This window comes from Biomphalaria glabrata, chromosome 7 (assembly GCF_947242115.1).
Source record: "Biomphalaria glabrata chromosome 7, xgBioGlab47.1, whole genome shotgun sequence".
NCBI classification, from domain to species: domain Eukaryota; kingdom Metazoa; phylum Mollusca; class Gastropoda; family Planorbidae; genus Biomphalaria; species Biomphalaria glabrata.
The window spans coordinates 25,849,931-25,876,140 of NC_074717.1; the positions used below are offsets into that span (position 1 = coordinate 25,849,931).

The 26,210-nt window shown below is 36.6% G+C and overlaps 1 protein-coding gene across 3 annotated transcripts; it reads right to left on the reverse strand.

The window, feature by feature from the left end:
• Window positions 1-517: 517 nt before the first annotated feature.
• LOC106071859 (tyrosyl-DNA phosphodiesterase 2-like) lies at window positions 518-25,146 on the reverse strand. 3 transcript variants are annotated; one of them, XR_008778867.1, is made up of 7 exons: window positions 24,546-25,146; window positions 12,090-12,205; window positions 11,664-11,784; window positions 8,625-8,735; window positions 4,944-5,126; window positions 1,276-3,400; window positions 518-642 (listed from the first exon to the last, which is right to left on the reverse strand). XR_008778867.1 is itself a non-coding variant. In XM_056035143.1 (6 exons), the coding sequence occupies exons 2-6, from the start codon at window positions 12,200-12,202 to the stop codon at window positions 3,089-3,091; spliced, it is 840 nt and encodes a 279-aa protein (XP_055891118.1). In that variant the 5' UTR covers window positions 12,203-12,205; window positions 24,546-25,146; the 3' UTR covers window positions 652-3,088. The 3 variants fall into 3 exon arrangements, 2 of the variants coding, with proteins under 2 accessions (XP_055891118.1, XP_055891119.1); XM_056035143.1 differs by lacking the exon at window positions 518-642 and having other exon boundaries at window positions 652-3,400; XM_056035144.1 differs by lacking the exon at window positions 518-642 and having other exon boundaries at window positions 652-3,400; window positions 4,956-5,126; window positions 24,546-25,141.
• Between the last annotated feature and the right edge of the window lie 1,064 nt (window positions 25,147-26,210).

Sequence of the window (26,210 nt, forward strand, 5' to 3'; positions counted from 1 at the left end):
AACTATGAGACCTAATATAATGTAGCTATGTAGGCTCTAGGTACTATGAAAACAAGACAAACATAAACATGAGAGGTGAAATGGTCGAAATGTTCTTCTTGAAAGTAGATAGTGAAGTTTGTGGTTAGTCTACGCTCAAAGGGGAGTGAATTCCAAACTTTTGGATAATGTACTGAAAAATCCCGCTAACTTTAACTTTTAGGGGAGTTGAGTTATAATAATAATAATAATAATAATAATAAAAGCTTTTATACAGCGCTACTTTTATGCTTATAGCATGCTCAGAGCGTTATGGTCCCATCTCATTTGTGGACCAGTGGGGGGGGGGGGGGGGAGAGAAGGTTTTCCGTGCTGCCTTTAGGCGCTCAGTAAACAACTCTGTTTCGAGTCCCTTTCATAGGTAGCCAAGCCAAGTTCAAGCCACGCTTCCCAAGGAACGCAAGTCTGTCTGAGGGACACATATGGACTAATTAGTTCACTAGGTACAAATGTATTTCTTTGTTTTTAAACTTTACCGTGAATTGATCCAAGAAACTAACTCTGAGCATAATGTCGAGACATTTCTGTCCACAGTGGTGTAATATATCCTCTTCTACTCTTGCTATAATGCACACATGTGTACACGATAATAGACAACAAATTCTGTGAGAATAGATCTTATTGTAAATATATTTCTGAAGTGATTAATATAATGTACAATGTAAATAGAGTCAATGATTACACATTATTGTAACAAGACACTTATCAGTGGCACTAAAGAAATATTAAAAAAACGCTTCCTACCAACAATAGATAATCTGGAACTTGATAGTCGAATAATAATAATAATAACAATAATAATCTTTATTATCCGTAAGGAAATTTATCTTACAATTTGTGCATTACACCAAACAAAAAACATTATAACTATAAGAAACCAAAGTGTACATTCACACCAGACGCACTCATAATTTACATGTGACAAAGTTTATACCAGATTGTTCTTATTTAATGATTTGATTGCCAGGGGAACAACTAAGTGTTTGTGTCTGTTTGTCTTTGCTATCGGTGTCTTGTATCTCTTTTGTGATGGTAAAATCACAAAATCCTGACACAAAGGGTGATTCTTTATTTCGAGGATCTTGTTAGCTTTTTTAGAGATGTTTGTCTCAAACAACTGCCCAAATGGGGTTTGTTTTTTGCCAATGATTTTGCCAGCAGCATTGAGGATTCTATAAAGTTTATTTTTTTGTTATAGATACAAAGGATAACAACATAAAATGGAGTGACGCTGACCTGCTTGGTATTGACAAGCTACCAAGAAAACTTTCAATAACATTGAACTGCCTACAACCCAAGTCTTGCACCCTGCGGTTATATCTGCCTCCTAGGGATTGGACAACAGAGCATTTAGAAACTGTGTAAGACGCAAGTATTCAACATAAGATGAAAACTCCACGCCTCTAATCTCCTTCCTTAGCAAAAACGACTCTGAGGCGACCCCACTGAACCTTAAAAAAAAAACTAATGTTAATATTGGTTTAGTCCGAAGGATTCTCCTATGGGAAGAAAAAGGACTCCTCGTGAAATTTTCGGCTCTATTACAGGATGACAAGACTACTGACAAGGCATGTGTCGTGTGCCGCTGGGACGATTTAATTAAAATCAAATAACTTTTAAAGTAATTTGTTTCGATATCTTTAAGTGTATGGGTTTCTAACGAGACCAGCTAGAATTACAGGTTGGGAAACACAAGTAGCGTACAATTATAACAAATGGATTACTTTTTAGCGAAAATGATAAAATATTTAATGCGACATTTTAAAAAGGAAGGGTTAACAATGGTGAGAGAATGATAAAACCTAAAAGTAATCTGTTATGATTTGTGAAAGCATCAGCTCATCCTTGAACTGCTCGATAGATAGGTATGCCCTATTGTTTGTAAGACTTAGTTCCAATGTTCCTGTGTTTAGTAGTTATCTTCTTATACCTCTGCCTTGGTGCTGTAGACTGTTCATGTCCGTTGGCGTGAGTTTCAGAGTTGCGAGGTGCCAGGTCCAGCTGAAAATTCCACTGGAGATTAAGGCAGCCCGGTCGTTGTTGAGCGTCCTTGATGTGTAAGGAATGCGGGGGGGGGGGGAGTAAAATCAACAATGAAGAGCCAGGCTGCGGATGGTGAATATCAACTCCAGGTATAGAACTGGGTACTCAGTGGTCGCTAGTATTCAACGGCGTAGATGGTTCTTTCCTCCAGCCACGGCTTATCCTTGATCTAGAGGAATATAGTCGCGAGTTTAGCTGTCATTCCAAGAGTTTGGTGGACTAACAGATATTCAGAAATCTGGAACAGGAGCTCTCCCAGTAATAGTAAGTACAGGAACTGGAACAGAGACAGGAAGCAGACTAGTCGAGATCAGGCACAAGATCCAAGCAATTAGAAATATGTGAGTGTAAGAAAAAATCCGCCTGAAGAGATCCAGGGAATGTAAGACGTCTGCTACGAGAAACTTTGGCGCTCAACTTTGATCACGTGTTTTATTTACAGCATTGTATTTAATAAACAGTTGAAAGAACAATTAAATAAACGCTCATTAGCTGGACTGTTCATACAAGAACTTGAATGTCCAGGAAAATAGGCCATACTAAAGCATGACAAGACCTAAATAGAATGAAACATTAGAGACCGAGAGCAGCTTCAGAAAGGAGGACTTCATTTTATATATTGAAATGTTGTATTACTCTTCAGACAAACTCCACCAGAAATCACTTAATGGTTGATCTTTCTTTCAAATTAGAATCAGAATCTATATAAACAAATAAAGTTCATAGTGGCTTGGTTCTAGGATTGTTTCTCTGTTGTCGAGAAGAGGTCATGAACTCCATTTGTTGACTCGCTCAGAACGCTACTCCAATAGTTGGTGGAGCACTTATTCAAGAAAAAGAAAAGTATTTGTAAGCATTGAGGATATCATAAATTCTTAACTTGCTTTTTTTTGCATTGGTCAGAATGTTATCTTGAAGTTTAATCGCCATTTTGATCTTGTTTCAAACTTCCATGTTTGTAAAGCGGTCTCTATATGTGATACATACAATCTTTCTCAAATCTATTTCATTCTTTACTATTTTCGGGTTCCTTGTTAAGAATATCGAAATGGCAAAGGATGCCCCAGTGGTCACTAGGAAATCTTCCACAGGTCCTTAGTCTCCAGTTCCCTGTCAATTCAAATTTCACTGGACTCAAGAGCGGAGGGTCACTGTTCCTCATGTAGATGCGGTCGAAACGACATCGAGGCTGATATCGGGTATCAATTTGTTTGTTATCATTAATTCTCAGATCCCAGGTAAATTCAGTGCGTGGATCTTTACCTGTATACTCCCATATGTCCACAACATCTTCCGGTATAGCCGCAATGTCACTCAGCTAAGAGATAGGAAAACAAAATGACTCATATGTTTACATCAATGGTAAAAGTTTGAAAAACACAAGGCCTTATAAGTGTTAGGACAGTAAAGCCAGCTATACATAAAGAAGCGAAATAGCCTCAGCCGCGAATCATTCGACAAAGTAAATAATTAAATTTATATGGCTCTATATGGCTCTATATCTATATGGCTCCTTCTTTCTCTGGATTCGATCAGATAAATCATTGGTTTTGGTTTCTTCTTGAGTCAGGGCAGAATCTGACTCGACTAAAAAATCCGATTCTGGAGCTGCACAGTTCACTTATCAGTAGTTTTCCCACTAAGGGGCGCTTAAAATAATAGAATTTAACCCAGTTTTTTTTTCATACTTGGAATAAATAAAATCACTTCGAGATATCTATTACTCACTTTAAATGACAACAAGGGTCAATTTTTCATAATCGATTTTTTCCCCACTTTCCATTGATCCTATTTGTAATTGGACTCATTTTTAATAACGCTTTATTGTGTTCTCATTTCCAATTCCGTTTTTTTTTTTTTAGAAAAGGTAGAAATCACAGACTTATATATAGGTTTGTAGTCGAAAAAAACAGCAACACTTAACAATGGCGAATGTAGGAATTTGGGGCCCGGGGGTCTCGACCTCTTTAGGGGTCTGCATTACAACATTGACATCAAGACATGAGATAGTTGGCGTCCTTCAGTCGTAGAACGACTATGGTTCATCTCAGAGCACACTTCCTCGTGTGGCTGTGAAGCCTTATTTCGGAGAGACACTCCCGTCCACAGATAGCGCAGGTTAAGGTGGCTTTTGCTTCGGTGGTAGAGCTGGCCATTATTCGCATTGTACGTTTTTCTTCCAGTGCTGAAGCCCATGTTCTTTCGCTGTCCATAGATTTCTTGGTCACTGACTCTCCCAATGGTCAGTATTGATGTTCACTGATTTGAGGTCCCCGGTTTATTACATCTATGTAACGGAGGTGGGGGGCGACCAGTTTTTCTTGAGCGCATTATTTAATGTAAAACAAATTTCGTACGACGTGTCAACGAGCTATTGGTCTGCCCACAGTCAGTGTTCAGGCCTTCTATAAAGATTGGTCTCGGCTAAGGCTTCTCAAGCCAACACGGTAACCACTCTGCTAGGGAAGAGCTTACGAGCATGGAAGATTGTATAGTTATCTATTGTTTCTATGGTCTCGTCCTATTTCTTGTTTGTGTTCACTAAGCCTCAGACGACGACCTATAAAGGGGACTAATTCAGCTAATACCACCACTTCAGTCAAGTACAATTGTTTTCTTTTGTTCGAGATACCATAAATAATCATTAATTACCAATAGTTAATAAAATTATTAGTTAAATTTTTAAAATGTATTCTTGTGTTGTCAGGTACAAGAAATAATTGTGCAAAATTTCAACTTGATCCGAGATTGGGTGTCGAAGAAATAACGTGTACAAACGTTTGACCAGACAGAGTGAGTTGATATAAGTTTGTAAAATAGGGTTTTAATATTGATTTTGGATAAGAATAAAATCAGGATACATTGACCATTACCTCATAATCTCTTAAATTTAAATCCCCACCAAACAAGACAACTCTCTTTATGTCTGCAGACTTCATCCTTGAAAATGCTTGGCTAAGTTGATTCTTTCGTTCACTGGAACATTCTCTGAGGCTCTCCAGATGGCTGGTTAGTAATGTCACTGGGACGGATTTGATCTGACACTGAAGTAGACACAGCGACTCAAATGTTTAAAACAAAACAGAATAAGCAAGTATTTTAAATATATACCTTTTTAAAAACAAAGCTTATATAAAGGAAAGAACCATACAATTACTGATAAATCTCTAAATAATGCCAGCTTTATTTTGCTTTTTCTATATAAAACAAAATTAATTCATTACTACAATTTAATTAAATAATTGCTTAATTTTTTGATTGATTCATTTATTGATTTCAGAGATGAATAATTGTATCAAGTTTGAACTTGATCCTAGACTGGTAAGTGGGAGAGATGAAGTGTACAACATGTGTACATCTTTTTTTTTTAGCCTTGAAACGAATTAGAAATCACTTGTTATACCACCTTCGACCCATTGAAACGAATTAGGAATCCCTTGTTATACCACCTTCGACCCATTGAAACGAATTAGAAATCACTTGTTATACCACCTGCGACCCATTGAAAAGAATTAGAAATCACTTGTTATACCACCTTCGACCCGTTGAAAAGAATTAGAAATCACTTGTTATACCACCTTCGACCCATTGAAAAGAATTAGAAATCACTTGTTATACCACCTTCGACCCGTTGTTGATAGGGATTGGAGTTGGCTTGTAGCTCCAACTGACCCTTGTAGGTGGATTACGTTTCTCACTACAGAGCGGGACGTTTTTATGTGTTCATGGTATTAACTGGACTTAATATAATTTTACTGGTGTGGATATAGCATATCCTTCATTTTGTATGGATTGTAATTATGTTCAATGGTACTACTCAGTGTTGTCACTAGGATGGGTGTCACCCGGTGCGGTCATCTCAGGGTGTCACCCCTCCCCTTTTAAAAAATCCTTTTTTCCCCCGTTTTTTTGTTGCGCTGTAATACATATAGTTTATCAATTGTTGATTACAATGTATCTATAGTTCACTGGTTTGCGTAGTCATGTGAAGCTCTGCACGCATCCTTAATCTTCAGAATCGAAAACATTGCCATTAATCTATAGTTCAATTTTACAACAATGCAACAGTTAGCAAATTACACTGTTTTTTTCTGTATTTCAAACTTGACAACTTATCATTAACTTTATCTAAGTTAATGTCTATAACGGTTACATTTTTAATAAAATTCCACTTTTGTGAAAGTGTCGTTTGTTCCTTTGTCTCAAAAAGGTTCTTAATGTAAAAATCCTTTTTCACATGACGCCACAGATAAGCAGATGGTAAGAAACCGTTAAAGGCTTTGTTAATGATTTAGAGATTTTTTGTAAGGTCTTAGTGGCATATGTCAACGTTTATTTTCTTTAAGAATCACTTTTGTTGCCTTTAGAAGATCCCTTCTCAGTCATAGTATTTCTGTTTGAATGTCGCTTTTAAAAAATCATCATATACGCCAATATTTTGAAACTGACATCTACACTACTTCGTTGGTTGTTGAACTAAAGAATTTTTCGGTTGGATTGCTCCAAATTTATCTGCTACATCAATGATTGCTTTCAGTAGGAGTTGAAGCTCAGAGTTAAAAAGCGATCAATGCACATAAGAATGAACCTCTTTTTCTCTTCTTAAATACTAAGTCCGGCATCTTGTGATTGCTCGCTTGACATTTTCTTCTGTTTTTTTTTTTTGTTTTTTTTTCTGAATCACAGTGTTTTTTTTAGAAGATACTTTTTTATAACACTTTGCGCTAACGTTAGCTTTTTTTAAAGAAAAGGTTTAATTAGTCACCACATTGTCAATAGTTTAAGGATAGGCCTAGTATTGTGTATCTTTGGCCTTCTGGTAGCTATTTAACCTCCCTTCCTAAAAAAAAAAAGATCTTAAGCTGCGCCTCTAGTGGCAATAATTTCAGAACGAAAAAAAGTATTTCAATCGTATCCAAAAATGCTCGGTAAAACGCTAGTTTCTGAAAAAAGAAAGTTGACCACATAGATTGAGTGAATGTTAGACACATCTATTAAATAGCTATTCTGTTGGTTCATAAAACATTTCCTGAACTCCACCAAGGTTCCAGACATTGAAGCTGCATTTTCATCTTTGAGCTCCAACCTCATCTTTGAGCTCCAACCTCATCTTTAAGCTCCAACCTTTTCTTGACAATTTAAGATATTAAGTTAATCTCATCAGTTTTTTTGTCTCCCTTAAAATCGTATTAATTCTGAATCTGATCAGTGTGTGCTATGTCAGGTGTGCTATGTCAGGTATGTTGTCAAATAAAATACAAAGGTGCTTACAGTCATTCTGACACTAATATCTTTGCGTCGTTTGCTAAAACATGTATAAACTTTTTAACATGACCAATGTAATTTCAGCTATGAGTTTTATCTATACAACATTTCCATAATCTCATTGAAATTCTTTATTCAATAAAGACTCGTTGTTAATATGGTCACGAAATGTCAAATATTCTGCTTTATGTAGAAACATATATATCTTTCCATTGTTTTTCTTCTTTATATCAATCATAGCAACGACTTCCTTGCCAAATGTATTTGTAGCCGGATGTTCTTGTTTTCCAATTTCCCAATCCAGATGAATTCTTCATAAGTCTTTTAATATTCCAATTTCGGACTTTATTTCAACCACACATTAAATTAAGTTACAAATTTCCATTTCATTCATTACAATTAGTTGAAAATAGTCGACAACAAAAGAATTTATTTTGCTATTTAGTGACTAAATCGTCCCATTACAAAGCATCAGAACCATTCTTCCTAAAATATTCAAGTATATCATTCGACATTGTAACATTTCTAACTTTTCGTTTTTCTATAGCTTCTTTTACAGAAAAATGAAATCATCAACATACGAAATTGGTTGGCATCCTGATATTACGGTGCTAGCTAGAAATTTAATAGATTCGATTAAAACACTTTTTTTGAATCAAAACAGTATTCATATATATAAATGCAGCCGGTATACAGCTGCAAAAACAAAAAGGAGTTCACGTTTTCCTTGTGACGTTAAGTATGATATAGCATTTTAAACTGTTTTGATAGAATTTCATTAAAAATTAAAATATGTTTAGTCGAAATAAAAAAAAATAATATATAGATCTGGCTATTAATTGTGAATACCACGTTCCAATATTTAGTCACTGTCATTTTTTTTAAATTGTCAGTTATTCACAAAGTGAATTTTTTTTACTTGGGTGTCACCCCCAAAAGGGTGTCAACCGGTGCGGACCGCACCCCCCTAGTGACGCTACTGGTACTACTAGCGGCTTGTTTCTGGAATGATTAATATTATGCTATCTATTTTTATTCATTAAACGTGGTCAGCTGACACGTTTTTCATCAAGTATTTTCTAATCTTTGTCGTATTGCTAATTACAACTCAAATACTCAAAGCCACGCTGGTGGTTTCACTCACAACAATACGGTTATAGAACCGAGACCAATCGTAACGGCCTTGAAAGAATCCATGTCACAACCCAAAATATCATTTAGACTGTTTAAATCTTAATTACGGAACATATAAAAAAAAAAAAGCCGGTGACCTTCACCTCAACTTCCAAGAGGGTGCGAGACTGCCGAGTGGTTGGAAATGGAATGATGGTAGCACGCTCAACACTGGAGCAATCTTTTCTCACCAAGATGGCAGTGAAGTAAGAAGTCTGGAAGAAAACAATGCTGACTGAAGGATTTATGGACATTTTTTTTAAAGGGTGCCAAACAGCATGGGCTCAAAGAAAACAAATATTTCGGAAACATTTAGATCTATAGTTTAATTATTATATGTTCTCAACAAAAATTTACCATTATTTCTTATAATATTTCTTGATTACAAAATTACGAAATAGGTCAATATTATAAATGACAATTTTATACTGCTCTATTTCCAAAGTTAGTGACACATTGACACTCTATTGATATATTTACAAAGTTAGTGACACATTGACACTCTATTGCTTCATTTGCCATATTGGAGATTTTCACAATTAACTGAACGCCCATGATTTTAACGGTTCTCCGACAAAATAGCGCAAGCAAAATAACGCAAGCAAAATAACGTGAAAAAATAGCGCCGACAAAATAGCTAGGAAAAATATTTTTTTATTCGCAAAAACTACTTTAGATATCGTAGAATATTAATAGACAATATTTTGTTTATTTTAATATTATCATTATTTTCAAGCAATTTTGCAGGAAACACTTTATATATCTTAAAATATAGCCTAAATATGCAACATTATGCTAAAATTATAATAAGCTTAAATGAATAATTTATTAATATATCATTTATTTATATTCCGAAAAAGCATTTAAAAAACACGCTAATATACTTCCATACTTGTCAGATTTACACACAAACACATTCACACTTTCACAAAATTAAATTGTATTCAATGTCACATAGAAACTCTATTAGTGGCTTGTTTCTGTACATTGGCAATATAGCTGCAAGACGTCTGCCAAGTTGAAGGTACTTTGTCTTGCTTGCAGCTTTACTTCGTTCTCCAGCATTGTACCTCAGAATCTTGTTCTCAACGTCCTCCTGTTCTCTGAGGAGGTGAGAGATTAACTTGTAGACATTGAGGTGATGACCGTCAATAGACTGCTGGTGCCCTCCTTCACTGAATTGTTTTTTTTTTTTTTGTGTGGCGGATTGTCCTGTGACCGATCTCTAACATTCCATAATGCTATCGGAAATCTTGAAGTCACTCTGCGGTTTCGTCTCTGGCGACCAATAGAGTTGACCTCCCAACAGTCATACAAATTCCCTTCAACATCTATCAGAGCATCATTAAGTTCTTTGAAGGCATTATTTACAGATAAAAATAATGATCGCCAGCTTAACTAATCCTGAAACACCAAAGTTGGTAAGAGACGCCCTTGTTTGATCAAAGAGAGATGCCGAAGATAATCAAGATTTCTGATGATACTATGACACTCATGTGTAACATACACCTAAACCTAAACCTTGAACGGGGTCACTACATTCAATATAATTGTTTTGCAGTTTAAATATAGATGAAAAAGGAAACTGAGATACAATTTTAAAGTACTCTCTTTCTCTGCAAATATGGCATACTTTTAGATCTATTCATATTGAAAAAGATAGAGACATCAACGAAAAATGCTGCTAAGAACCTTCACTTACTAAAATCCGTTACTTTTATACATATCATTTACAAGTCCACGCTATTCTGTCGGGAAATTTCGCGATATTTCGTAGGCGCTATTTTGTCGTGTCACCGATTTTAACACTATCCCAAGGCGTAGCAGCTTATCTTGGTATCTAATCATTTGTGTTACCTCGAGTTAGCTTCACATTTGTATGACCTCGAGTTAGCTTCACATTTGTGTTCTAAACGGAAGAGCTAAGGAAATGTTTTGTTTGAATTGATAAAAAGTGCAGAAAAATTATCCCCAAACCACAGACCTATATACATATTTATATATATTAGACCTAGACTGGAAAACGAAAACAAATTTTTTTTCGAGAATGATCAGATCACAGATATATATATATATATATATATATATATATATATATATATATATATATATATATATATATATATATATATATTTATATATACAGAGAGAGAAAGAGAAAGAGAGAGAGAGAGAGAGAGAGAGAGAGAGATTTTTTCTGTACGTAGCTCTTTTTCAAGCTGTAAGGGAAGTCGCCTCGAATCTAGGAATATTTATCTTTTCTGTCTTAGAAAAATAATGATCTTTAGTTTTTATAAGTTTAGAAATAATGCAATACCATTTTGCGGATTTTTAAAAATAGAATGGGCTATCAATCACAGAACTATAATAATAATAATAATAACGCTTGTGTTCAAGTCACGCAAATATATAAAATAAAGCTATTTTCTGTTAGTTTCCATGAAGATAATGTTTCGAAAATCCTAGATTGTTGATTTTATCATCATAGGTATATTTAAATTGATTGATTACCTAGATCTTTCTAGATTAGGCTATGTATCTAAAAATTGCAAAATAATATTTTTGAGACGTGAGTGCTCTTATTTTTGATGTTCAATTACTGGATCTAGATCTAAACATTAAATTATATGTTACATAGGTTAGGGTTGAAAAAAAAAAGACTTTACTTCTTATAACTACAAAACAACGCCTTGGTCTCCCTTGGTTCAGCTTTTTTGAAATTGTTCACGACTTTTGTTTCAGTGTTAAAAGATCTCCATGTCAAGTCAAGATATAATATAAACAGGTCTGTGCACAAAAACATTGTAATTAAGAAGTAACGTCTGTATTTTATAAGATAAGACAAGATACACAGCTTATCAACTCTTTCTTTGTTTTGTACATCAGATAGGCCTACAATTAGGTAGGCCCACACCAAAACAAACCAAAGCTGGTTTTAGTTGTTCCATGTTTGAAGAGCCGACACTTATTAAGACTAAATATGTTCTCTAATCAAGAGGTGGATTCTAATAAGACATTTCAAAATAAATTTTGACAGCCCATACAAACTGGTTTCGTTGAATATAATTATTATAAAATATAAACAGGGCCAAAGAGTGAAGAATTATAATTTTTCATATAAACTTAAAAAGTTATCTTCTTACTGGTCCACGCCTCTTCCCTTCCAAACCTAAATGAATGTCATAGTCTGGCATACAGCGAGCTCTTAGGATGGGCAGGCTCTCAGTGACCACTTCTTGCAGGAGAATTACTTCTGGATTTTCGCTATGATTAGAAGCATTGAGACGTTTTCATATCATTAGACTAAATTTAAACTCTCGATACTAGAGAGTAGCGAGAAAAATTCACAAAACTAACTTTAGTAACACTAAACTTGAAAAACATTTAAGCTAGCTGCAGTTTTTACCATTAAGTTCCAAGCAAACAATATATTTTTTTTTACAATTAAGCTAAGTAAATGTTTACGATTAAGCTAAATAAATAAATGAATATATAAATGGTAGTTTGGCTGTACAATGATTGGTAACAATGTATTATTATAAACTACAACGACATTGCACTAGACTTACTGTAACAGCACTCTGCAAGCTCCCTCAGTTCTAGGAACTATGTCTTCGTCATCCAGACCATCAAGATTGTAACAGAGTAGTCGCAATTTGTTTGCATTTCTAGCAGTAGCCATGGACTGAGGAAAAGAAAACAATAAGACATTAGTTAATGTGGATACTTAGTAGTCATGTGTCCTTTCAGACTAATGCACGGTAACATGTCTTATCTTATGTAATACAGACGTTACATCAAAAACGATCATTACATCATATGCGTAATGCATTTAGTCATGCATATTAACCAATGACCTAAATTCTGCTAAGTCACTAGTTTTCCTGGCTGGCTCAGGCAACCCATTCCGTGCTCTTATAGCACTAGGGAAGAAGGAGTATTTGTACAAATTTGTTCTAGCATATAAAATGAGAAACGTGCCTTTATCTTTGTGTCTTTCTGAGTATTTTATTATATTTTATATTTGAAGATTATGGTTCAGTGTTTTATGTATAATTGCTACTTTACTTTCCTTAAAGACAACTGTATATATCATTTACAAATTTCAGAACAAAACTATTTAAAGCCATGGTGAGGTTGAGAATTCAAGGCATAATAACACTTGCTGTTTTTATGTTTATATGCGTATCAAAATTAAATGTATGTATTAAGACATTGTGGCCTATAAAAACGCAAAACCTATTCTCCCCCAACCCCCTCACATACATCTACGGCCTCCTTCAGTCATAGATAAGAGTTGAAAAGCCCACACAGCAGTTCCTTACCCCCATCTCCACGCAGCTGATGTGCAGTCATAGATATGAGTTGAAAGGCCCACACAGCAGTTCCTTACCCCCATCTCCACGCAGCTGATGTGCAGTCATAGATATGAGTTGAAAGGCCCACACAGCAGTTCCTTACCCCCATCTCCACGCAGCTGATGTGCAGTCATAGATATGAGTTGAAAGACCTACACAGCAGTTCCTTACCCCCATCTCCACGCAGCTGATGTGCAGTCATAGATATGAGTTGAAAGACCTACACAGCAGTTCCTTACCCACATCTCCACGCAGCTGATGTGCAGTCATAGATATGAGTTGAAAGGCCCACACAGCAGTTCCTTACCCACATCTCCACGCAGCTGATGTGCAGTCATAGATATGAGTTGAAAGGCCCACACAGCAGTTCCTTACCCACATCTCCACGCAGCTGATGTGCAGTCATAGATATGAGTTGAAAGGCCCACACAGCAGTTCCTTACCCACATCTCCACGCAGCTGATGTGCAGTCATAGATATGAGTTGAAAGACCTACACAGCAGTTCCTTACCCCCATCTCCACGCAGCTGATGTGCAGTCATAGATATGAGTTGAAAGACCTACACAGCAGTTCCTTACCCCCATCTCCACGCAGCTGATGTGCTCAAACGAACAGTTTGGGATCAGTGGCGTCGCAGGTTCTGCTTAGGTTTAGCACTGTGTCGCAGGCTCTGCTTAGGTTTAGCACTGTGTATCGCATGTTGTACCGGTTCCTGATTTTTTTTCGTCATGGTTGAAATCCGAAGCATTTACCATGTTTGGGTATAGCCGCATGGCAGCAGAGGTTTGAATTAGAGATGGGAAACGAACAGAACCCGAACCGAACAAACCGAACTCGAACCTCACTTACGATAGAACCGAACCGAACCCGAACTTTAAAACTGGTAGGTACGAAACGAACCGAACGAACTGTCTTTACCTTGACCGAACTGAATAAAGATTTTGCAATATTTTTTAGTAAGAAAAAATAAAAACTTAGTTTCAGTGAGATGATTTGACAGTTATTTATAGTTTTTGGAAAACTCAGCTGGTTCATTTTGGGTCGACTTCTTTTGATTCACAGAAAATGGTACCGTAACATTTAATATTTGTGTGTTGATAAAATGGGAGAGTCGAAGAAACAAAAAGTAGACTCTGAATGTAGAAACTACTAGGAAAAGTGAACAGATCTTTGCTTTTTTATCGAGCACGAAATTAAGCCAATACGTTTTATTGGTATTATGTTTGTGGCTGTTTTTAAAGAACGTAACTTTAAGCAGCATTATGAAATCAAAAACATAAACAAACATTGCGGCATTCTAAGTTTGAGCCACCAAGAACATATTGCTAAGAAAAGCCTAGAGATTAGCGTATTGACGAGAATATTTACCAAGAAGGGACAAGAAAATGAGTCGGCTGTAAGGGCATGGTACAGAGTTGGTCACATTTTAAGTAGAGAAATGAAGCTTTTTTTTTTTCGACATGCGGGGAATGCTATAAAGGGGGTTACTATCAATGATGGAAGAAATGTGTCATGAAAATAAGAATGCAGTTAAAGCCGCAACTCTTGTTAGCATGACAATTAGAAATCTCTATTAAAAACTAAGCTGCAAGGCTAGACATGTTTACCAATAGCAGCGACATATCTGAGAGCGTTCAATTCTTGCTACTCGTTCGCAGTATGAAAAGCTATGTTTAGATCATAGCAAAGATATCGGCTATGAGGAACATGCATTGAGGGACCACCACAGACAAAGACCTTTCCTTTGGGAGAACTTGGTGGGTGTGATTACTGATACCGTCAGCAGTATGGCTGGGTGACATAGCCAACTGGCAGCTAGCGTTATTAGAAATAGTCAAGTCAAACTCTGTGGCAAGAAGTTGAATCAGGCTGACATACGCGCCTTCTAAACGAAATAGCAACTCTTCATTTAGCAGGCGGAAAGGGGCGAAACATTTGTGGCGTAATCGCCTCACAGACGAGCATCTAGATTCGGTGGTTCAACTTGGTGTCTCATCAATGCAGTAGGATCTTCAGACGTTGGTTTTGGATAAACTTCCTACTAGTTCCTACATCTCATGAATTAGTGTAAATATTATATTCATTTGGGAGTCGTGGTAAAGCGCTTGGCTTGCGATCAGAGAGGTCCAAGTTTGAATCCCGGTGAAGACTAAGATGTTTAATTCCTAGATCTTAAGGTCGCCTCTGAGTCCACCAACCTTCATCAACTACCTGACGTTAGTTGGAGAAAAATATAGGTGGTTGGTGGTCGTTGTGATGGTTAAATGATAATCTCGTAAACCGTGGACCTCAGAGATAAATGACGTTAGCATCATCTGCCTTATAGATCGTAAGGTCTGAAAGGGAACCTTTTTTAAAATTGTATACACGAGTTAGTAATAAAAATGCTTTATTTTTTTTGTAATGTTTTTTGTATCTTTTAGATAGTCAAAGCTAACGAGCCTCTCCTGTACTAAGCTAAATGGTTTAATGGTTAGCCTTTTCTTGGGACAGTAGTTCCGATGGACCCAATGTATGAGTCACACGTGAAGACCAGGAGTTGGACTGGTTGTCAGAGGCTAACTGAGACACATGCCATTGGATTGCACTGGTAGCATTTCGTATGTAGTAGTGTGTGTTTATATCCATTACCACTTCCGGCAGTAACAACCTAATCAAACCATACTCTCTCTCTCTCTCTCTCTCTCTCTCTCTCTCCTACACACACACACACCCACTGGATCTATATAAACACCCCTAAACCTGTCGATGTTTGATAGTGTAAACAACACAACTCTCAAATAAAATTTCAACATTATTTGTCAACCTGCCAAAGATGGATCTTCATATGTACTAGATATACTACATACTATAATTATTTGGTGCCTACGATGTGGATGTGTATTTGACAACCTTTGAAGGTCGGATCATCATTTCTATTATATGAATTGGTAGATCATGGGCGTCGATCTGCTATAGAACTTGCCCAACATATCGACTAGTCGACAATGAACAATTTCATTTATCCTAAATTTATTTCATTACAGGTCTAGGCCCACAGCATCAGGTCTAGGTCCACAGCATCAAAGGAAAATGTCCAATGTATTCTAAGAAAATGAAATCATCTATACAAAGAATGTTTATGACATCAATTTGCTACAGCAATATAAATGCGGACATTTAAAACAAGAATGCTGAAACCACAGACCTATATATATTACGCTGAGGTGGTCAATTGTAGTCAAACTGAATTTCCATTTGATTACATAAATAAAAATTATCTAATCTTATCTTATATAGATATTGTATATAGATCTGTGTGTGAAACATTACAAGACATGCATGATTGTTCTTCAAGTAGGTAAATCAAAATTTACAAGAACTCTAAACTCCCATCCTTAATATGAAAACAAGCAGAATCTTGGAAAGATAAAAAATGAGATAATCCGACAATTCAAATGAAGAAACAAATATCTAAAATACGAAAGGTCTATTCAACAATATTCACAGATGTTCCGGGGCAAAACATCAACAGTACAGCACGAACTCAATTTACCAAACTAAACAATGACCAGATCCACTTCCAATTCATTATAGAAACTTTCTACAAAAGGAAAAAACAACAACATTGTAATTGCTAGACATTCAAATTCCGCCATAATGAGAAGCGACAGTTTTTTGTTTCTAGTAATGCAGTACATGCCTACACTGAATGTACTACTTTAATGTACTTATAAACCTTGAAATTGATATTTGGTGTAGTGCACTATTGCCACATGAAATCTACAGCCTTTACTCTTGGCTTACACGTAACATTTTTGTGGATTACAAAGGCTGAACGTCTCAGAAAACAGTTCTCTCTTTTAAGCATCTAAGACTGTGCAGTCTACTGTCTATAACAAAACTTAGATCCATATGATATCTAGCCCAAGTAACGCGATGTTGGCAACAAAACATTACAAATTCTTTTGACGCCAGACTTCAGAGTCGCTAAATATGTCAGTTCTTTGTAATTGCCATGATAGTTGAGTCTAATACCCATGGAACTCTAAGCCTATGGAAGCTTGCCTCCATCTTCCTGTTTGAACAAAATTTCTGTTTGGAAAAGATGTGTAAATTATTACATCCTTATTACCGATGTCTCGTATACCAGGACGCTAGGATTGAAAGCCAGTCCAAAGGCCCAGCACAGCACACCTTGGAAACCCCTCCATATTCCTTCTCTGTACCACATCAGTCGTGTAGGTGTCCTCCATAAAAAAAAAAAACAGTTCCATGGGGAACGGTGTGTGGATAGTGATATATTTGTTGGGGCATTCTTCCATTCCCACCAGTGCAATGGACAGTCTTATGGATTCCATCCTTAGACAGCCCAACGGGGGTTCTTTTTTTGCTTCTCTGTTGGCCTAATAGTCTTCTCTAACGACCGTTTCCACGCGAGCGCCACGGCGAGGCTGAGAAGAATTGCCCGGGAATGTCTATTCTTAACTGGAAATGTGTATCAATAATTCGCAAGACATACAAGAAAATATTAAAACAAGGTTACAAAAAGCAAGGAAACACAAACTCAAAATCGGCCCCCGAATAGGTCCACCCAGACAGGCTTCAATATTTTGAGAAAGAACATCCAAATGAAATTATATCAAAGACAAATGAGAGATAAGAATGGAGAAAGAATGTTAACAGATCTTGTGTAGTGCCCCAACGGTCCCGCAGATCAAAGGATAGGTGTAAGTGAATGTAAAGTTAGATGTGAACCTGGCCAACTAGTTCCCCTTGTGGGCAGATGATGTAAAGCTCATCTGTTTTTGTGGCCTACGGTTAACGAGGATGTCATGTAGCCAGCACAACGACCTTTACTTTTCCCCAACTAATGTCAGGTACCCATTAGAACTTAGTGGACTCAGAGGCGCCCAAAGATTCCAAAGTTGAAAATCCCAATCTTCACCAGGATTCGAACCCGGGACCCCCGGTTCGGAGCCAAGCGCTTTACCGCTCAGCCTAACTGATGTCTTATAATTGTTTTGAAAAGGCTCAATCTCTTTTTTTTTTGGTCAAGAAATTACAATTCATTTAATTTCTACTAATTTGTAGTCATTTTCAAAAAATAAAAATAAAACATGAGTGGTCAAGAAATTACAATTCAATTAATATCTACTATTTTGTAGCCATTTTCAAAAAATTAAAAAATAAAACATGAGTGGTCAACAAATTACAATTCATTTAATTTCTACTAATTTGTAGTCATTTTCAAAAAAATAAAAATAAAACATGAGTGGTCAAGAAATTACAATTCATTTAATATCCACTAGTTTGACAACGCTAAGGTTGTCAATTGTAGTCAAACTGAATTTAAGTTATCTTATCTTGTAGACATTTTTCAAAAAAATTAAACGAAACAAAAATACCTCTGTAGTGTAATTGTATCCAATTAGTTTATGTTTCCTTTTAAGCACTTGGCATTGTCATTGTCACTTTATGGCTAAAGGGGACATAATGTTTTGAACTTGGTGGTAGTACGAAGAGGAAAAAGTGACTGATTTCATCCTAAGCCTCCATTCTGTCTCGTTAAATAGTATTTTAGACATATAATAATATTTAATTTTACACAACAGAACAACATCTTTCTATAAAGTAATACAGAGAAAAAGGACTTCCTTGATAAGTAGCCTCAGTATTTTTGCTTTAACAGTAACAATCTTCTACATAAATGAGTTCATTAACAAAGCTGCACAGCAACATTAGCAATCTTTCCGGAAATTGACATTGTAGTAGCAAGTAATTAGTCAAGGCAAGCTAATATAGGTTTTATACAGCTGCCCTGTATGCCTTATGTATTTAAAAAATACTGATCAGGGAACAGGTTAATCCCTCTCACGACAATTTTTAAAGGTCTCCTTGAGATGTAAGAGGGCTATTCTAGCATCATCAAGGTGGCCCTTGGGTCTGTTAGAATCATTCTGGGATAGTTAACCAAGCAAAGGTGCTGCTGTATCACAATTGTTCAGGGTTCTGTTAGGGTCATGTGTAAATTATTTCAGGATAGGGGTGTCGATTAAGGATCCTTTTTTTCTCTCATTACGAGGGGTTAAAAAAATAATTAATAAATAAATAAAAAATAGTTAATTTGTCTTAAAATATTATATTATTCATAAAAGATTCTTGACTTTCAATTGTCTGCCCTTGTCTATATTCTTTAGGATTATTGGTTTTGGTTAGTTTTGTTTCTAGTCTCTTCGCAGGCTCCATTCAGTTGCGTCTTGTTTTCTTGTTCCTTTGTTTCCCGGTATGTCTAGGATGAGGCTGCCGCTAAGATATAGACATTGTCATAGTGTTCTTGTTACGTTTCCACGGGCTTGCCGTGTTCTGTGAGTGTTGTACAGACACACTTGTTGACTTGTGACATGCTCTCCGATCATGTGATCAAAGAGGACGTAACCGCGAGGGAGAAATAATTCTTCAAAAGTGTTGACTTCCCTTTAAAAGACAGTTCTTTAGTAGTTTTCCATAGATAAATAAAGTTCAATTTGATTCCTATCCCGCATCTCTCAGCCCAAACTCTCTTTAACCCAGGTACATACACACTCTCACATACTCGCATAACCACTTAAACTAATTGACATAATACCAATAGAGTAACTTTACAGATTGATTACAGTATTTATATTTTTATCTCTGAGGTCTGGCAATTTAGTCAAGGACAATAAATTATACAATAATTACAATTTCTATCTAACCAGTATAGTTATCAATTCTATGTTCAATTATTGTTCTAAATATTAACTCTAGATTATAAGGATTTAAAGATACATTGTTATTAACAACTTTAATTCTATTGTGCCACACAAGACTTCTGTATTCACTCACTATTATTAGATTAAATTTATGAATCATCTTACTTTTGATTTTAGGCAATTTATTTAAAACAATAGCTTGGTTAAGATTAACATTGGTGTTACAGTTTGCCTCTAGTAGGACTTTCATAGTGCATCTAACATTATCAAATATTTTACATTTTAAAAACATATGGCTTTCATTGTTACCATTATCTGTGTGACAGAAAACACATGTGTGTACATTTCTTTTCTTACTTCCTACAGGGGTCATCCCGAAGATTAGTCTGTATGTTATTTCTCTGGCTTTGGGTGTAATGTGTTTGCTGTGTAGATTTATAAAAGTGGCTCTGAAATCTATTACACCTAACTCTCTACTCCATTTGATCTTATTGAATAATCTTTCTTGTAACTGTTTCTTAAGTGTTGTATATGTGTCTTTTAATTTACTGTGTATTAGATGTTCATTGCCAGGGAGTATTCTTGATATGGATCTGTAAAATGGATGTGTGTTTGTACCAAAGTGGTGTGGGGTGTCATTTTTTTTATTGGAATTATTTTATTTAACCTTAAGCCGTAGTAGTATATTGTTAATGGGAAATTGTTTGGGTTCTTGGCTACTTGTCCTATGTATTTCAATCTAAGTGCTTGTATTTTGGTTCTGATGTCCTGTAAGTTTATCCCCCCATCCTCTTTGTTTTGTATAAGTGTTGTGTGTTTAATGTTTCTGATAGTGCTTTTAAATATAAAATTCCTAATGATTGTGTTTATGCTTGGTATAAAAGTTGGTGGAGGTTCTGTGATGTTTGCTAAATTCGGAATGACCAGGTTGTTTACTAGTATTGCTCTACCAAATATAGTAGTTGCTGTATAATGAAATCTTTTAAGTGTGTTTTTGGTTTTCTTTAAAATATTTTAATTTCCTTCTCTATTTTAAGGTTAAAGGGGATGTTTAAGGGGATTTCCCACCTGCCCAATCCCATAATACAAGATTTATTTATGTTGATTTTTGACCCGCCTCCCCTCCCAAATTGAATAAACTTATCTATGATTGCGGCTGTCTTTTTCTGAGGAGGGAAAAAGGGTGGTGTCATCAGCGTATGCTTTAACTTTAACTACGGGCGTGGGGCCTGGGATTTTTATCCCCGTGATTCCACTATCTAGCCTGATGGTTTCTAAAAGGGGTTCTAGGCAAAGGGTGTATAAAAAGGGAGAAAGGGGACACCCTTGTCTAACAGATCTTCTAATAGGGATACTGCCACTAAGGGTTTGGTTTATTATGAGTCTGCTTGTGGCATCAGTGTAAACTAGCTTTATGTATTTCTTCATTCTTCCATCTGTCTTCGTCTTGTCTAGTATTTTGAAAAGGTCTTTGTCTTTACAGTAATATATAATGTCTCTTAAAAAATGGTTAAGTTCGTCGATGTTTTTGTCTGGGTTGCTACAGTATTGGTCCTGTCCTATTAAGTGTGGTATGAGGGGTTTTAGTCTTAAAAAAATCATTTTTGTCAGGAGTTTGTAGTCGGTGTTTAGAAGTGAGATCGGTCGAAAGTCGCTAGGTGAGGTGTTGTTTTCTTGTTTTTTTTTGGTAGAAGTGTGATGTATGCTAAGTTGAAATCTCTAGGTAACTGTTCTGTCACTAACATGTCGCTGTATAGATTTAATAGTAGGGGTCCTATTTGGGGAAAAAAGGCTTTGTAAAATTCAAACGTCAGACCGTCTGGGTCAGGGGATTTGTCTTTTTGTGTTGTATCTAAAGCAGCCCTCAGTTCGTCTAGCGTAAAGGGAGCGTCTGTCTCTATCTGTTCTGTCATTGGTATTTCTTTGCAGTTCTATAAAAATACTTTTTGTGCGTTGTCGTCCGTCTTTTCCTTGTCATACACATTAGTAAAGTGTTTCGTAAATGTGTCTGTTATTTTGTCCAGGTCGTGTATAGTTTCTCCTTTACTATCAACAATGTTGTCAATAGTTCTGTCAATTTGAATGTTTTGTTCTGCTGATAAAAAAAGTTTGTTAGGCCCTTCGGTTATTTTTTTACTTTTGCACCTCAATTCCGCTCCTTTGTATTGATAGTTAAATAGTTCTTCTAGTTGTGTTAGTATATGTGTTTTGGCTGCTTCGTCTTCTTCGTGTGTTAATAAATTTTCAAGTCTTTCCTGTTCTTTTTTCCTTTTTGAGTTGACTAGTGTGGCCAGTATTTGGCTTTGTTGCTTAATGGAGCTTTTAATTAGCGTCCATATTTGTGTGACTTTGAAATGGGGTGTGTTTGAGTCATGTATTATATTTTTGAGGAGGTTTGCGATTGTTTTTAAATAAAGCGGGTCATTTAGGAGGTCGTTGTTAAGTTTCCAGATCGGTGTTTTTTTTGTTTTTTCTATTTTAGTTTTGGGTTCAGCAGTTCCACTAAGACTCCTTTGTGGTCTGTATATTGTAACGTCTCTACGAGATGTGTTACACTTTTTGTTTCGCACGCCCTTGGCACATACACTCTATCTATCCGTGTTTCTATTTGGTGTGCCTTGTCCCTGAACGTGGTGACCCGGCCCGTGACCTCTACTTCTCTATAGGCATCTACTAACCGGAAAGCCTTGATGACTCCCCCCAAATAGTCATGCGTTTTAATTGTTACATGAGGAGTAGGACCCTCTGTGTTTGTGTTTTGCTTGTCTAATTGGGAATCAATGTAATTTAAATCACCCCCTACTATCAAATTTTCTCCTGCGTACTGAGTGTGTAGAATGTCACTTAGCATTCCAAAAAACTCGTGTTTCTCTTTTTTTTGAGCGGGTGCATAAATGTTGACTAACGTGTATGTGTGTTTTTGTGAGCTTGTCATAATTATTACTATCCTCCCGCTATTGTCTTGATATGAGTGTGTGGTTGAAAACCTATTGGATGTTTGTAAAATGGCTGTCCCTCGTGGCTTTCTACATAAACTAAAATAACCCTCCGGAGGCCCATAAGAGAGACTGCTTTTTTGGCCTTGTACTCTAACTGTGTGTTGGTCTCTTGCAGAAAGATAAAATCTGGCTTGTATTTCCTTGTGAGTTGTGCTATGTATGTCTGTTAATTGTTAAGCCCTCTAATGTTGAGTGTCAAAATTTTGATGTCTGCCATGAGCGTGTGAGATTGGTTTGCGTGTTTGTTATTCTATTGTGTTTGTATGCGTTTTATCTTTAAGAGTTGCTTTGTTGTTTATGTGTTTGAATGTGTGTTAGGGTCCTCGCCCTCATCTATGACTAGCACTGACGGGGAGTCTGGAAAGTTCAGCTCGAGCTTGAACAGTTCTTCCTCTCTTTTCTCCTCCACTACCCGGGGATCCTCGTTTAGATCCTCTGATGAGGAAGAGAGAGAAGTGCCCTCTTTCTTGTTATTTTGGTTGGGGTGGTGGGTGCTGAACTTGCCCCTCCGGATGTTTTAATTTTTTTACTTTGCTTAGATTTGTTTTCAGGGCTGTTAGGTGGGAGGAGACCACTTGGAGTAGCTCCCATAGCTTCTATTTGTTTTCCCCCCTCCTTTGCTGCTTTCAACCATTGTGAAGCCATCTTTTTTTAGCTGTTGATCAATCTCGGATTGCTTTTTCTCTCCCTCCCCTTTAAGGGCCATGGCATATGAGATTTTCCCTCCTACCTCCTTTGCACCTTCTGTGGGGTTTTGGTCCCGTCTCGGGTTCGCCCTATTTGGACACTGGTTTGACCAGTGCTGATCCTGTCCGCAATGCCAGCACTGTTGTCTACGTCCCGGGATGGTCACGAGGACCTTGTAGGTCCTCGGATCGTCCTCGTAACGTAACTGAATATAATGAGGGAGTTCAGTCTGTTTGCGGATTTTTATCCAAGCTCCCACTTATCTGAGTTGCCTAGCTTGATTGGCTCTATCTTGGAGCCTTCTTCTGCAAAGGCTCCAAAGATTTCTCCTATCTTTGATTTGTTTATGGTTGGTGCTACCCAGTGAAGGGTAACCCTGATTTTTTCGTCTTCTAGGGTACAGACATCTACCTTGAAGTCCTTATCATTCCCGAATGATTTCCCTAGTATACGGGTTCTCACTCGGGCGGATGTTGGGACCAGGAACCAGACAAAGGGGTTCTCGAAGCGATAGAGAGAACTCACTTCGTCCGGTGTTAGTTTCAGGCACTCTATTAGGCTCGCCATAGTGGCCTTAACAGCCCCTTGGCCTGACAGCTTTAGAAGCAAGGTACCTGGGGCGTGGACAAGTCCACCATCCAGGTCCTTTTTTTCAATAAAAAATGTCTTAACTGACATTTTTACAAGGGTTTATCACAAGTACAGAGACAGAAAAGAGACGATAACTACATTACAAACTACACAGTACTTTACTACACAACCCTCGCGCCGTCCACAAACAGTAACACACAAAAATCCACAGAATCACAAAAAAAACACAGAAACACAAGTAATCCACAGAATAAATCCTCAAGTGTTAGCTACTTAATCAATTTCTTATTAGAATCCACACAAAAAAAAAAAAAATATGTTCGCAATAAAAAAAATGTTCAGAAAAATGAACTTTATAAGATTACTATTCATTTTAAATTAGGTCTAACTTATAATGCATACTAATTAGCTTTTTCTCTTTAAAAAACTGCTTGCATAACTGATTTTAAAAATTAGATTTTTCGCTTTCAGAAAAAAAAAAGCAGCCGTTGCATCAGAACTTTGAATTGTCTAAAATATTGTGATGTCGGATTTTCAATATCTTTTCTAGTTTACGAGATCTAAACGGGACGGACGGACAGACATTTCGCACAAAACTAATAGCGTCTTTTCCCCTTTCGGGGGCCGCTAAAAATGAGGGTAGATGTCGGAAGAATGATTTAGTTGTTTGGTTTACCTTTGTGAAGATTCTGTAAAATCAACAAATCAAGAAAATCAATACGCCAAAATTACTACTTCTGATTACTCAAAATAAATTGAAAATGCCGAGTTTATAAAATTCAAATAGCTGTTTCCAGAGTACGTCTTGCTTTGAATCTTTAGAATTTCTGATAAGATTTTCAACAGCTTTTAAAACAGACGTGAAACAAATATGTGTCATATCTGCCTTGGCAATGAATCTAAAAGTATGCACAACTTCTCCCTGAGGGAGGCCACACATGGCTGGTCCAACTTGTACTGGAAACATGACCGAGCTCAATGCACCCTTTGCCTTGGGGCGCCATTACATATAGGCCTAACCTTTGTGTCTTGTACACTTGCGAACATAAATACAAGCATGCTTAAAAAGAGCGTGGACGCTAAAGTTACTCTGTAGGAGTAGACGTTATTTGACTACCACATGTAAAACATCACTAGCACTACTCCAATAGAGTATCCTGAAATTGTTACATAGCAATAGCATGAAAATTAAATTTATTTTTGTATAAAATCGTCTTAGCACTGGCGGTCGTATGGACGTTGTAGAAACGGCAGCACTGTTTGGGAACCACTAAATAATAGAACTACATCCGAGAAGTGCACATTATTGCAAGAAACTCTATGGGACCAAAGTGCGCTATTATCAATAGTTGGGTTTTCTAGTTGGACTAGTTCTGACACATGACGACATCCTGCACTGTGTTCGCAATGAGGTAGCATGTTTGAAATACACACCATAGTTGGTGTCTCAGCGCTTCAATGGTTTTAGAACAGTAAGAGCTATAGCTAAAATTGTTCAGAAGCAATAGTGGTAGATTTACAAGGCTTAATTATTCTAGTGAACTAAAATGACTAGTAAAATCAATGGGTCTCAGGACTTTACCAGTGCCCACATAACTTTGAAGCCAATGGGTCTCAGGACTTTACCAGTGCCCACATAACGTTGAAGTCAATGGGTCTCAGGACTTTACCAGTGCCCACATAACTTTGAAGCCAATGGGTCTCAGGACTTTACCAGTGCCCACATAACGTTGAAGCCAATGGGTCTCAGTTATGCCTGGGAAATCATCAATTAAATAAAGTAAACTAAAGTAAATTAAGCAGTCAATGACTTGAAGAATTACTGGAACTGTAATCTTGCTTAAAAAGAATAAAGAATTTTAAGAGTGTCCTCTTCTGAGATATAGGCCCTATACACTAAGAGGCTAGGAGTGGACAATTTTTTTTTTAGTTTTCTGCATGTTATGGACACCAATTGTGAAATGTTTGGAAAAAGATTAGGAAAAAGATGATAAAACAGAAGGGAATTGAGAGAAAATTTAGTTTTATAAGCATGTCTGTCGATTTGGACTAGTCAATTAAATTCCTGTTGAACTATCTTCTAGAAATCAGTTAATATTATTTTTTGCAAGCAGGCTTGTTTTTCTTGATTTTGTCTCGGGGGTGAAATGCGCCATAAGTTGGCCACCCCTGGTTTACATTTTTAGGAAATGTCAAAAAGTTTATTTGGGAAGCACCATATCAGCAAATGCCAACCTACAATTCTGCTTTTGGCAGATTTCAAGAACAGGGCAGCGGAGAGGACTCAGCATATCTACAAAAAACTGCATCAGAATCATGGACATTATATTCCCGCCACATC

Excerpts from the sequence above, each read along its gene's own strand:
- LOC106071859 (XM_056035143.1), bottom strand. The coding sequence starts at position 12,202 with ATGGCTACTGCTAGAAATGCAAACAAATTGCGACTACTCTGTTACAAT. Across the intron at positions 8,736-11,663 it reads AAGGGAAGAGGCGTGGACCA|ACTTCTTACTTCACTGCCAT; the intron begins GTAAGAAGATAA and ends GTTTTCTTCCAG. Across the intron at positions 5,127-8,624 it reads GCACCCTCTTGGAAGTTGAG|TGTCAGATCAAATCCGTCCC; the intron begins GTGAAGGTCACC and ends TGTCTACTTCAG.